A 14,559-nucleotide genomic window follows, 5' to 3' on the forward strand; every position below is an offset into this window, starting at 1 on the left:
TATTGACAATGTAGGTACATACATAAAACAAAACTTCATAAGCTTCTCCCACAACCCTTTCTTTTTCCTGCTCCCAAATCCCCCTCCATTAAATCCCTTCTTTCAAGCTAGTCTTTTATGTTTTGATGTCGTCACGTTCTTCCCTCCGACTAGGTAGGTCTCCTGTAGGTAGGTAGCATCGGCCATTGTGAGGCTGATTACCAAAGCCACTGCGTGTGTGGAAGGCAGCTCTGCAAGCGGGCCTACCCCTCCTTCGGCACACGCTTTCTTTCTGGAACCTCTTCGACAAAGGTCGCTGCGCCTGGAGTGACCAGGTCTCTTGCCAGCCTGCAGCTGAGCTCCAGGCCTCGGGGACTCATGGTGTGGGCGCTTGCAGGGCGGCCTAGGCCGAGGCCCAGGGAGTCCCCCGGACGGCGAGCAGGGTTCACTCAAAGGCCGCCGCGCCGCAGCTCGCGGGCAGGGCCGGGCAGTGCGTGTCGGACACCCATGTTCTCCCCCTTTCCCTGACACATGTGACCCAGAATTCATCACCAGAGGAAGTAAATGCCAGGCCTTAAATGCTGGTCAAGGAAATCCAACTCGAGAGCTGGATGTGACAGCATCGGTTTGGATTATTTAGACTTCCTACAGAAAATAAAAATAAAATAAAATAAAAAATGGCCGCCAGGCGGCAAATCTTGGCGGCAAGCCCGGCATAAACCCTGCGGTTGTTTGCCGCGGGGTCCAGTGCGTGGGGTGAGAAGCCAGCGCGCCTGCGCGGGGCGTAGACGCTGACACGCCTGCGCGGGCCAGAGACCAGCGCGCAGGCGCGGAGCACAGAAAAAGCGCCGGCCAGCGCGGCCAGCGGCAGAGAGGAGGCGCGGGGCGAGCGCGGCCGGCTCGACGGATGGGAAGCGCGCGGTCGCGGTCCCCCGGCGCGGTTGCGGTCCCCGGCACGGCGCGGCCGCAGAGGATCGAGGCAGCGACTGTGCCGAGCAGGCTGGAGACTCGCAGCGCAGCGACGGCTCGGCTGGTAGAGGACTTTCCTGCCGAGATGTATTCCAAGGTATTCTTTTAAAGGTTCTTGTGGGTGGGACTGCGCCCGGTTCTCCCTTCGGCCTGCCGCGCGGGCGAGCGTGCACACAAAGGCTGCCCTCCGGAGTGCCGCGCCCCGCGCCCGGCCAGGCTCTCGCGCCACCAGCCCCACCCGGACGCGCTCGGGCTTTTTTGCCTTGGTTTTCCGAGGTAGGGTCTCGCTCTGGCTCAGGCTGAACCTGGAATAATTCGCTATGGAGTCTCAGGGTGGCCTCGAACTCACGGCGACCCGCCTATCTATGGGATCTACCAGATCTGGCTTGCAGGCGGGAGTCCTGGGGGGATCTTCTGGGGAACGCCGTCTGCGGCTGGTGGCTCCCTGAGGGCGCTTGGCATGCTCGCGGGCGCGGGTGGGTCCGGGCGGCCGGTGAAGGCGCGTGCGCGGTCTCCCCCTCCCCCAAGCGCTGGCGAGCGGCCCCCTTCCCAAGGCCCCCTTCCCCAGCGCGCGGCCGCCCCTCCTTCGAGGGCAGCACGGTGCTTGGGGGCGGGCGCGGATCGCAGGGCAGCCCCCCCTCCACCAATCCACTCCATAACCATTTGTTTAAGACTGGCCAACAGTGGTTATTTTAAGTCAACGTTTGAACCCTTAATATTCTGCTGGTTTTGTTCATTCTCCGAGTTGATCTTACAATGGTAGCATTTCGAATTACTTTCCAAAGGATACCGTTCTTAGGCATTGTTTTTGTGTTTTAAAAATGCAAGCAATTTTGTGCCGGCTGTAATGTGCATATCATATGGGCCATTTAAAGAAGTTTTTAGCCGGGCTGGTAGCGCACGCCTTTAATCCCAGCAGTCAGTAGGAACGTAGGGAAGGATCGCCAAGAGTTCGAGGCCACCCTGAGACTACATAGTGAATTTCAGACCATCCTAACCTTGAGTGAGACCCTACCTCGAAAAACCAAAAGAAGAAAAAAAGTTTTAAAATGTCAAATAGATTTAATTACTTCTTTTCACTTAGTAGGGTCTCAGTGAATGGAATTCACTATGTAGTCTCCAGCTATCTTTGAACTCACAGTGATCCTCCTACCTCTGTCTCCAGACTGCTGGGATTAAAGGCATGTACACCACCACAAAGGATTTTGAAACTTTGGGGGGGGGGGGTGGAGGGGCTTTCACATTTTAAAGGCACTTTTAAAAAAATCTACATATTTGGGCTGGAGAGATGGCTTAGCGGTTAAGCGCTTGCCTGTGAAGCCTAAGGACCCCGGTTTGAGGCTCGGTTCCCCAGGTCCCACGTTAGCCAGATGCACAAGGGGGCGCTCGCTTCTGGAGTTCGTTTGCAGAGGCTGGAAGCCCTGGCGCACCCATTCTCTCTCTCCCTCTATCTGTCTTTCTCTCTGTGTCTGTCGCTCTCAAATAAATAAATAAATAAAATTTTAAAGAAAAATTAAAAAAAACTACATATTTGATCAAAAAGAAAAAGGCAAAAACTGCATATTGTGGCACACGCCTTTAAACACAGAGCTCAGGAGGGAGAGGCAAGTGGATTGTTGTGAGTTCAAGGCCACCTTGAGACTACATAGTGAATTCCAGGTCTGTCTGGGCTAGAGTGAGATCCTACCTGGGGGGAGAGGGGGAGGAGAAGAAGGTATTTGGAACAGTTTCACAGCTAGGTTCGTATTAAAAATGCTATAATTGGACTGGGTAGATGGCTTAGTGGTTAAGCGCTTGCCTGGGAAGCCTAAGGACCCCGGTTCAAGGCTCGATTCACCAGGACCCACGTTAGTCAGATGCACAAGGGGGTTCACGTGTCTGGAGTTCGTTTGCAGTGGCTGGAGGTCCTGGCTTGGTTATTTTCTGTCTCTATCTGCCTCTTCCTCCCTACCCCCCCCCCATTCTCGTCACTCTCAAATAAATATGAACAAAAAAAAATTAATGCTATAATTGTTAAGGCAGGAAGCTACGTGAGCCCAATGGGAAATTGTACTTGGCTAAAATATTTTGTACAGTTTTTTCAAGTAAAATTTGATATTTGCTCTCTAAAATGTTGTGACCTTCCTATTTGAGTTGAGTGTGAGGATGCTGAATAGGCCACTGCAGTTTCTTCTCCCTCTGTCCAGAGCTTCACTGGGTTCATCCATGGGAATGGAAAGGTGGTTTGGATGCTTGGAAAAATACATTTCTAAAATAAATATTTGGGGGCAGGGGTTTTGTTGTTGTGTTCCAGGTAGGGTCTCGTTGTAGCCCAGGCTGACCCGGAATTCACCATGTAGTCTCAGGCTGGCTTGGAACTCTGCCTCCCAAGTGCTGGGATAAAGGCCTGACTAAAATATTATGTTTCACTCTTTCCCACATTTTTCTTCTTCAAGACTACTTTGCTGCTAGTGAAATAACTTATTTACTTGTAGCCAAACTCCTTAAAGAGAAATTTAGTTGAGAATTACACTACAAGTGTTACAGCTTGATGAGTGTTAAAATGTAGCTTTTTAGCCAGGCGTGGTGGCACATGCCTTTAATCCCAGCACTCAGGAGGCAGAGGTAGGAGGATCACCATGAGTTCAAGGCCACCCTGAGATGACAAAGTTAATTCCAGGTCAACCTGGACCAGAGTGAGACCCTACCTCAAAAAAACAAAAAAAAAAAGTAGCTTTTAAAAAGCATCCTGCTGGACGTGGTGGCACACACCTTTAATCCCAGCATTTGGGAGCAGAGGTAGGAGGATTGCCATGAGTTCGAGGTCAGCTTGGGCTAGAGTGAGACCCTACCTAGAAAAAACAAAAAATAGGCATCCTATATTAGTACTAAAATAAACCATCAATGCCAGTCCACTCTCTCTATTCATGGCTAAATATTTAAAGGTTATTTAAAGCTTCTTTAATGAATTCTTACTTAAGCAACATGAAATTATATCCCAGAAAGGTAGAAGTTATTTGTAACCTCAACACCACCATTGTAAAAGTTTTGTGAATATGTATTTTAATGATAAGGGGGTGAACTTGAATCCTCAGTAATTAATGGATTAATTTCAGAGAGAGGACTGAATTTCAAAGATTTCCTAAAAGCATAGAAGCTCTGGTTTTTTGTCAGTTCTGATCGTCTATGCATATTTTTATACTTCTTCCTCCAGTTCACCCATTTCTAAACCAACCAGAACAATTCAAGACCACTTTATGCAACACTGGACCCCACCTGTCACTTAAGTGCTAATCTGCCCCCCAAAAAGGAAATCTTGTAGAACTACTGTGCATCTTTAAGAGATGAGCAATTACAAAGAGTGTATCTGAGGTACTTCAAGTTCATCCTTTCCCACTGCAGCTTTTATTTCCTTCTCTTGTCTTCACTGCTCAAAGATTTCAATCACTACGTTGAACAGGATAGAGTAGACACCTCATCTTAACTTGGATGTTCATGGGATTGTTTTTCACCATTAAACATGTTGTTGACTAAAGGTTTTTCATATGTTGAGATATTTTCCTTCATCCCTAGCGTCTTCTAGGACTTATTTATACATGCTGAACCATCCCTTCATCTCTAGAATGAAGCTAACTTGATCATGGAGAATCACCTTTTTATTGTATTCTTGAATTCACAGTATTTTATTAAGAATGTTTGCATCTATGTTCAGACTGGTCTATAATTTTCCTTTTCTCTAATCCAATCTTCTGGTCTGTGAATTCTGGTTATAGAACTGAGAACATTAATGCTCAGACTTATTGGAAGGTATGTATTCATTCCTTTCATTTTGTGGTATTTGAATATATTTATCTTTCTCTTCAATGCAAAGTATCCTTTCCAGCATCTTTTCTCCAGCTTCTTTAGTGGTCAAAAATTCCTTTAGCCTGTTTTTATCATGAAAAGTTTTTCTTTTTCCTTTGATTATGACAGTTTTGTTGGGCATGTTAGTCTGGGCTAGAAGCTATGGCCTTTCAGAATATGAAATACATCATTCTAAGCCCTTTTAACTTTTAGAGTTTGCATTGAAAAGTCAGCTCTGTTCTAAAGGACCCATCTTTTTTTTTAATTTTTATTTATTTATTTTGGTTTTTCCAGCTAGGAACTCACTCTAGATCAGGCTGACCTGGAATTCACTACGTAGCCTCAGAGTGGCCTTGAACTCATAGGATCCTGCCACCCAAGTGCTGGGATTAAAGTTGTGCTCCACCACATCCAGCTGAGAGTAGGTCTTCATGTGTGACTCCCAACTGCTCTCTAGTAGCTTTCAATACATGTTCTTTATATGTGTGAGAATATTAAATAGTCTATAAAGCCTTTCTCCACTTAGTATTTTCTGAGACAGGGTCTAATATAGCCCTGGGTAGCTCTGAACTCATTAATGTAGCCAACAGTGAATTTCTGATCCTCTGGACTCTTCCTCCTGAGTGCTGGGATTGCAGGGATGCACTACGCCATGTCTAGGTTCTTCTCCTCCCTAACGACCCCCCCCCCCCCCCGTCTCCCTCTAGTCCAGAATTCACTATGTAGTCTCAGGGTGGCCTTGAACTCACAGCAGATCCTCCTACCTCTGCCTCCCAAGTGCTGGGATTAAAGGAATGCACCACAACACCTAATTCTAGCATGTAATTCCATCTTTGACTGTGTGGACTGAACATACTGCCTTGGAGTCAAACCACCAGGGAAGCACAAGGTACAAGGAAGGGAGAGGGCTAGGCACTAAAGGAATGGGAGTGGAGGAGGGGGAAAGTCAAGATAGTTTAAGAAAAACATGGCTGAAAAGGGAGAACCATATAAGGAAACATACTTACACGTTCAGTACATAGCCACATAAATCTTCATAATGGCTAGCTGTAGGCGTGTTACTCACTTAGATGGATGTATTCTTACTTTATCTCAAACTAGACATTCAAATTGGGTAACACACTTTCAACTATAAATATGTACTATAACCATGTAATTGTGTACAATTTCCATATAGCATTTTTACAGAACTAGAGACACTACCCACCCAGGAATGGAATAGTAGGTTACTTACCCACTGACTCATTAATTTTTGTCTTCAAGTTGCACATACACACAGCACTTGATGGCCCACACCCAGCAACATCCACATTTCCACAGACGTTGATTTTGTAAACTACATTATTTTTGGTGTCAACTGCTTCCCATGTGTAACTAGAAAAAAAAGAACAAAAACCTGTCACTGTGCTGACTTGATAAGAACATTCTCTCTAGTTTTACATTCTAGCCACATGTGCTTCTCCACTACCACAAACAAGAAACTTGCATTAACCACATGTACCAAACCAAGCATAAGTTAAAAAGATGCCAAGGCAGAAACCACCAAATACCACTTCACCCTGGTAAAGCCTACTCTGAAGCCGCCTCAGGACTTTTAACCATCACGCTTCCTGATCTAAGAGTATCAATTCAAAAGTCAATACTATATGAAATATGCAACTTTTCCAATTGCCCTGAAATTCTGAAAACCCAAGTTTTTATGCTTTAGTTTAGTTTGGTTTAGAGAGAAGTGCCGGTGTTTAAGTGGGTTTGGGCATACCAAGACCTCCTGCCACCTACTGCAAATGAACTTCAGAGGCATACACCACTTTGTGCATCTGGTTTTATGTGGGTACTGGGGAATCAAACCCAGGCTATCAGGCCAGTAAGCCCCTTTAATGGGTAGCCCATTTCTACAGTGTGTGTGTTGTATTTTTAAAATTGGGTCTCATGTAGCACACACTGGCTGGGAATCTCCGGTCCTCCTGCCCCCACCAATTTAGTACTGGGATTACAGGCATGTGTCACCACACCCACAGCCAATTTTATGTGGTTTACTCTACTCTAACTGAGCTGCAAGTCTCAGACCAAGTTTTTCTCTCTTCATTTTATTTAAAAAGAAGAAAGGAAAAAGAAAACATAGCCACAGAATAGAAGGCAGACCTGTTGCTGCTAGACTATGTATGGTTTAGATCTGAAAACTCACTTAATGAAGCTATGCAGGCATCTTTCTGACTCAACTTCAAGGTAGGGTCTCTGACCCCTATGGAGTCTCAGGGTGGCCTCGAACTCATGGCAATCCTACCTTTGACTCCCAAGTGCTGGGATTGAAGAGGTGCATCACTGCACCTGGCATCTGTCTAACTCAGACAAGATCTACTTCAGGTTGACTCACCCAAGTGCACAGACCTGCACAGTCAACGTGACTTAACTGGTAACCAACCTGCACACCTGGGACAAAATTACTCTCTGTCCTGTACTCTTCCCTGAGAGAACATTTTGTAAAAGGGGCTCATGTCCTCAGCAAAGGTAGGAAGAAAAGAGTGGGAGAAAGGTCTTGCTTATTTTTTTGGTTCGACGTGGTGCTGGGGAGCAGCGCGTGGTTAACTAATCAACACTCTTGCTGAGAGGAGGCCAGGCCAACTCAGGGATGGTGCAGAGAGGGCTGAGGTGAGAGATCTCCCGTGCATCGTCTTCGACCCATGTGATGATAAGCCCACCAGTGCGCTGCCCCTGCCCGAAGCTACAAGGCCACAGAGACCCTCTTCCCTGACTAGAAGTTCCCAGGTAGCCACACCACCATCAATGGCAGGCAAGTAGGCTGAACCTAGGTCTGGAGACCAATCAGATCCACTGCTCAGAAGCCAACAGACCTCAGAACACCCAAGCACTCAGGCAAATGACCAGACTGTCCCCTAGAAACTGCAGCCACAAACCTGAAAAACAGGTTCCTAGTTAAATGCCAGGCCTTGAAGTGACATCAGCCTTTAAAGCAGTGCTTCCTTGACTTGTGACAGAGTAGTTATCACCAGGAGCCAGGTGGAATAAACATGAGGAAAGGACCCAAGCATTAGCCAGCACAGGGGAAACCATCAGTAAAGGACTGTTTCTTCCTCTGCCCTTTCCAGCCTTTATTGGCTTATTGCACAGATATGTGTTTTTCTGCTGTTGTTGCTGCTGTTTTGGTTTGTCTTGCTTTTTGAGGTAGTGCCTCTCTAGCCCAGGATAACCTAGAATTCACTTTTTTTTTTAAATTATTTATTTATTTATTTGAGAGCGACAGACACAGAGAGAACGACAGATAGAGGGAGAGAGAGAGAATGGGTGCGCCAGGGCCTCCAGCCTCTGCAAACGAACTCCAGACGCATGCGCCCCCTTGTGCAACTGGCTAACGTGGGACCTGGGGAACCGAGCCTCGAACCGGGGTCCTTAGGCTTCACAGGCAAGCGCTTAACCGCTAAGCCATCTCTCCAGCCCTTCACTTTTTTTTTTTAAAAGATAGGTTTTTCCTATGTAGTCTGGGCTGTTCTAGATTCTGCAGTCTTCCTGTCTGAGCTGCCTTGGTACTAGGATGACAAAGGTACACTGGCCACTGTGCCTAGCCACAGGGTTCAAGTACTTTCTGAGAAAGACAAAGGACAGTACAGCAACAAGCCATGCAGACGAAAAAGTCCCCTGGTCTCCTGGAAAGCATATTCCAGTGGGAAGGACAAAAAAAGATCAGTAAACAAATGCACAGGAAAATTCTACCTACTGGGCTGAGGAGATTGCTCAGTGGTTAAAGGTGTTTGCTTGCAAACCTTATTGGCAGAGGTTCAATTCCCAAGTACCCACACAAAGCCAGATGCACAAAGTGAAGCATGCATCTGGAGTTTGCATCAGCTAAAGGTCTCTCACATACACAGTTAAAATAGGTGATGACAAATCTATGTTGGACTGGGAAGTCTTGTTAGCTGGAAGTTACCCTGAGCCTGCACTCAGAAGGGGCAGCCTTAGCATGAGAAAGAAAAGGGCGTAGCTGGAGCCACTGGTCAAAGAGGACAGTAGCACACGGTCAGGCCTAGGAGACAAGACCGAAGACCCATCTCTCATTCAGGAGCCATGACACTTTTCCTGGGCTAGCAGACAGCAAATTAAATCCTGAACATGGCATTATTAAAACATTTCATAGGTCTAAGACCATGATAGAGGCGTGTAAAGGTATCATTTAAAGTGAGGCAACAGATGGGAGTAAACGCTAAGAAACACATACTTCCTCAAGTGCTGAGCTCTTCTTAAGAAACAGAAACGGACTCTTTTTTTTTTTGTTTTGTTTTTGGTTTTTCGAGGTAGGATCTCACTCTAGCCCCGGCTGACCTGGAATTCACTATGGAGTCTCAGGGTGGCCTTGAACTCACAGTGATCCTCCTACCTCTGCCTCCCAAGTGCTGGGATTAAAGGCATGTGCCACCACGCCCAGCTACAGACTGTCTTTAAATAAGGCAGACAGATATAAAGTGAGAAGAGAAATGAAGGCATGTTGTCCTGATTACCTGGAAGTTAAAGTTCCTGGGGGGGGAGGGGGAAAATTCCTTATTAGATGGATTAGACGGTTTCTGTATGTGCATCTCAAATACTTGCTTTGCCAAGATTTATCAAAACCCTTACAAAAGAGCTGGGCAGAGGTAGGAGGATCTCTGAGAGTTTGAGGCTACCCGGAGACTTCACAGTGACTTCCAGGTCAGCCTGAGCTAGAGTGAGACCCTACCTTGAAAAACCAAAAATAAAAAATAAAAATAAAAATAAATGGCAGAAGAGGGGACAGAAAGAACTTAGGAGCAGAAGGATGGGAGGAGGCTTGTAGAATGCCGTCTTCTGGATACAACATGTCTGTTACACTCATGAACTTGCAGGCACTCTGGTTTCCTGCACAAGACCAAGTGTGTCAGTGTTTTGTCATGGGTAGGGGAAGGATTTCTAAGACCCTCTCTTCCCAGAGTAGCCAATGCAGCTCATACTTGCTGGAAGAACAGGAGTCATATTCCTCAGTGGTGTGGCAAAGTTGCCCGCACTCCACTAGATAATCTACTTGCCATGGTCATGCAAGCAGCCCTAATTTAAATTTAACTTAGTGGGTCACTAAAACAAAAGGCATTAAAGTAAGATGAGATAAACTGGGAAGAAGGATTTAGGGGGAGAGGGATAAGAGAGGGTAATTGAGGGAAATAAGACCTAAATACATAACCTACCTGTACGTAAGTGTCAAAAATACAATTAATTTTAAAAGGCAAAAAAAAAGTACTCTACAGCAATGCAGAGGTCGATATTAGAAGAGGTATCAAAATGTAAGCAATGCTCGGAGCGGGGAGGGAAGAACCTCTTTCCACTACAGGCTCTTGCTCTGAGCCGGCAAGCAGCCCTCCTGCAGGCAGATGTCCTCTACACTGTGACAAACCCAGACTGCTGCTCCCCGAAAAAGACATTGTCCCCTCAGCACTCTTAGTCACAGGAATGGTCACACAGCGTGTTTCTAAACTGCTCCACAAAGGTGTCTGTTGGCTGGGAGCATGTGAAAAATTCTGATCCCAGGACATTGCAGCTGTTTTTAAAACCTGGTACTTGGCATCATCAGAATTCAGGCAGGGTCACTGGGCTGATAGAAAGTCTCAAGGAACTCAAAGCATACTGCAAAAAGTCTTCTCTACTCTGGTTGTGCTAGTATTATTACTTTAATGCTATTTTATAATAAACCCAAGAGTAATAAAAAGTACGTGATACTACTTTTTAAGAAATTGTTTGAAGGTGGCTGTGGTGGTATACCTGTTACCCCAGCACTTGAGAGGTGGAGACAGGAGGCTCAGGAGTTCTAGGACAACCTACATGAGAAAGAACAAAGGGGGGCAGGGGAGGGAAGGGAGGAGAGTCAAAGAGAAGAGGGGAGGGAAAGGGGGAGATGAGATCATGTGTATCATGTGCTTGAAACTAGACAACTGTAAATTTTCTGCCGGGTTAAAGGCCGAGCAACCAGAACAGCCCAGGCGGAAATCACTCCTTACCTTTGTACTGTAGCTGAAAAGCAGTTATGATCACATTCAAGAACCCCAGAGCACGGGCGTCAAAGACTAAACGGAATGTAATGGGATCTTTGAGGTAAGATAAACTTTGGTCTGAAGTTTTGTCATTAGAAAAATCTCTTATCTGAAAACAAAAAAAATGTACAGCCCCAAATAGGAAAGAGCCATCCCACAGCAGTATGGCTCATCTTATCCGAGCACGTGAAAGCCCTCAGCAGAGAGCCGTGCAAACATCGACCATCTAGAGAAGTTATTTGGAGCCAAACAAAAACTTGCAAGAAACTAAACTTGTACATTTTCACAAGTACAAAGCTCTGGAAGAACCTCACAAGCAGCGTGGACAATGAGGACTTCAATTTAACATGTGCTACAAGCAGCAACGCTGTGTTCAGCTCCTTGTTGAATTCCATCTCATCCAAAGAGAAAGCAACAGGCCACAAGAAGGTGGGGCAGGGAGAGCTGGGCAGGGACCCAGGCAGCAGCTGGTCAACTTGAAACACAGCCCAGAGTCCCTGCCCGCTCTCCCAGCCTTGCAAAACTCAGTGAGAGGACGCCTAATCACAGAACTGCTGCTCTGGACACCAAACTAGGAACCGAGGAGATGGTTCCATGGTTGAAGGTGTGTATCTGAAAAGCCTGCTGGCTCAGGCTCAATTCCCTAGTGCCACTGAAAGCCAAATGGATACCAAGCTACCGGTGGAAAACCACTGAAAACTATCAAAAGAACTGGGCAGGGTGATGCATGCCTATAATGCTATGTACAGCAGGATCTGATTTAACAGAACACTAATCACACAGAAATATTAAAGCTGTCCCTTTACTGGGACCGATGATAACTGCAGACATTCCCTTTGTGTGTGACTTCAAAGCCCACAGGGATGATAGAGGCAGGCAGGCTCCTCAGAGCCACCAAGCCCATCTGAGGAGGCCCTCTTGGGAAATCTTGGGGCTAGACCACGTGTCACTGATCAACAGGTTACATGTGTCCCAGCCCAGTTCTGCTTTCCCTGGTACACAGTCAGAGTTGCCCAACCGAGGCAGCACATCTTGCAGCCCTCTCCCCACACCCAGCAGCCGGGCTGTTCCTTCCCACTAGCCTGGTTATAGGAACCCAAGAGCACCCATCTATAACGGCTTTCATCTCAGATTCACACCTTCCTTTAAATGGACTGCTTAGCTCAGGCAACAGCCAGTGACTAGGGAACATCAGCCAAAAACATGAGACCTAGCAGGAACTGAGGAAAGAGCAGAAGTCACACATACAGCAAAGTGCATTTGATGGCTGAGGTCGCCCTTGCCAGCTAGGCACATGGAGATGGTACTGCTCTGTGTTGACCGCAGGACTCCTACCGAATGTGCCTGGAAGCGCAGACCACCCCACACCTAAGTAGGGCTCAGGGCCCATTTCCATCTGAGTGGTTTAAATTTCAGAACATCCTGAAAGGTACTGGCAAATTATCAATTTATAGACCCAATCAATGCTGAGGGAGGAAGGCCTTTCTACTTTGCCAGCATTGGTCTGGCAAGTGTCATCTGCAGAACCCACACTGGTACGGGCCAGGCAACAAAAGGCCGAGAGCTTGACCAGAGCAGTGGAGATGCAGTGAAGGTTTGAATCCGAGTAAGCGAGGAGCGCCTCTGTCCAAAGAGGTGGCATACAATTTTTAATCCCAGCCCTTGGAAGGCAGAGGTAGATAAAGTACAGGTCAGCCTGGGCTAGAGTGATACTCTACCTTGGGGAGTGGGGGGGGGGGAGAAGGATCTGAAAGAAGCCTCAGGAGTATTGGCATGTTGACGGAACACCACTCGCTCAACGTTTTCATAGAGAGCCTGCAGGTAGAGTTCTGTGAGGTCAGGAATGGCAAGCTCCCATCACTCCAGCATGCAGGACTGGGGCTAGGAGGAGTGCAGGCCAGCCTGGGCCGTTGTAGCAAGATCCTGTCCAAAGCGCAAAACCACCACCCCCGCACACAGGCACGTGGCTATAATGTCACATTTGGGAGGATGAGGCAGGAGTATCACCAAGGCCAATCTGGGATATATACTAAGTTCCAGATCGGCCTATACTACACAGCCCAGTCTCAAAAAATAAAGTGAGGAGGGAGAAACAGTAACAGTTTTAAAATCTGTGGCCAAGGTGTGTCTATCCAACCACATGTTCCTGCCCTCCAACATAAAACATGTCTATGAACTATAATTCAGTCCCTCATTTATTGTCATATATCCAGGCTCTTGAAATATATTCCAGCTGTCCCACTCCCTGTGAGTCTTAGCATTACAGCAGTCATTTAAATATTAAACATTTTATTACTGGCCTACAATTATCAGTATGCAAAGAAAGTAATGGCAAAAATCAATCATAAAATTAAACAATTGTCAATCTATAATTTGGTTTCCTTTATTTAAAAAAAAAAAAAAAGGGCCCTGGGCCTGGTAGCACACACCTTTAATCCCAGCACTCAGCACTCACTGTGAGTTTCAAGTCAGCCTGGGCTAGAGTGAGATCCTACCTCAAAAACAGACCAAAAAAAAAAAAAAAAAAAGATGGTGATAAACAAGCTTGGTCCATATAGCAAGACACTGGCCAGACAAAGGGGGTCTTTCCAGCCCCAACACCCACAAGTGAATTTGCTGCTTTGGGCATGAATCCAAGCCCTCCAGTGGAGCACTCAGAATGTCAGCTCATCACTGCTGCACTTACCACCATCAGCTTCTGTTTACACCTGAGCCCACTGCCCCCAGGAACACGGCCAGTCTCCTACTCAGAGAGGAGATGGGGGAGGGGAAAGGCAGCATATTGACTAGAACAGAGCAACCCTGCTGTGGAGAGCTTCCTGTAACTGACCCCATTAGGGCAGTGAAGCCTGGCAGGGTGACTCTACCCTGAGCAATGTTGCGGAGCATGAGTTTGACACAGCAGGGCCCAGGCTTATATAGGAAGTACTTCACTTCCTATTCTAACCAAGCCACGGGCTGTGTGGATAAAGATATGAAGCCTGCTCACAACGAAAGAGAAGAAAAAGGTCACAGGGTACCATAGGCATTGATCTGCTTTTCTAGCAGGGTCTGGAAGCAGTTAGGTAGAGAGCATCGAGCCTGGAGCCCTAAATCAACCATGACACCTAAGGCCAAGTCAGAACCTAAGGGATCAGGGCAGGCAGGCAAGGCCAGTGATATGTACACATCGTGAAGCACATGGAACAGGGAGCCCAGCATCCTCTGAAACGAGCTCAGTGGAAGAGGCCCTCAGACCCTGGCATGAATCTCTGCCCACCACTGGCCTGTGGGGCAAGTGCAACTCACATAGTCTGAGCCCCAACTTCCTTGTCTAACAAACTGAGCTAATCCATAAGTAAGGGGAAACTCAGTTCTTGGTCTAACACTTTCATATGGGTCAATAGAAGGATCCCAGCTAATTAAAATTTCAGTTTATGGCTGTAGAAATGGCTTAGCGGTTAAGGCGTTTGCCTGCAAAGGCAAAGGATCCTGGTTCAATTCTCCAGGACCTACGTAAACCAGATGCACAAAGGGGCACACACATCCGGAGTTTGTTTGCAGTGGCTAGAGGACCTGGCACACCCATTCTCTCCCTTTCTCTTTCAAATAAATAAAATATATATTAAAAGCCAGGCATGGTGGCACACCCTTTTAAACCCAGCACTTGGAAGGCAGACTTAGGAGGATTGCTGACAGTTCAAGGCCACCCTGAGACTACATAGTGAATTCCAAGTCAGCCTGGGCTACAGTGAGAACCTTA

At 46.8% G+C, this 14,559-nt stretch overlaps 1 protein-coding gene across 1 annotated transcript in view; it reads right to left on the reverse strand.

Moving 5' to 3' along the window:
• Igf2r (insulin like growth factor 2 receptor) overlaps positions 1–14,559 on the reverse strand; it is a 114,845-nt gene that overhangs the window by 85,288 nt on the left and 14,998 nt on the right. Inside the window, exon 2 of the mRNA XM_045158581.1 lies at positions 6,005–6,144. Within this exon, the coding sequence (XP_045014516.1) occupies positions 6,005–6,144 (140 nt within the window). The remainder of the gene's footprint in view (positions 1–6,004; positions 6,145–14,559) is intronic.

The sequence above is a fragment of the Jaculus jaculus genome, chromosome 9 (genome assembly GCF_020740685.1).
Source record: "Jaculus jaculus isolate mJacJac1 chromosome 9, mJacJac1.mat.Y.cur, whole genome shotgun sequence".
Lineage (NCBI taxonomy): Eukaryota > Metazoa > Chordata > Mammalia > Rodentia > Dipodidae > Jaculus > Jaculus jaculus.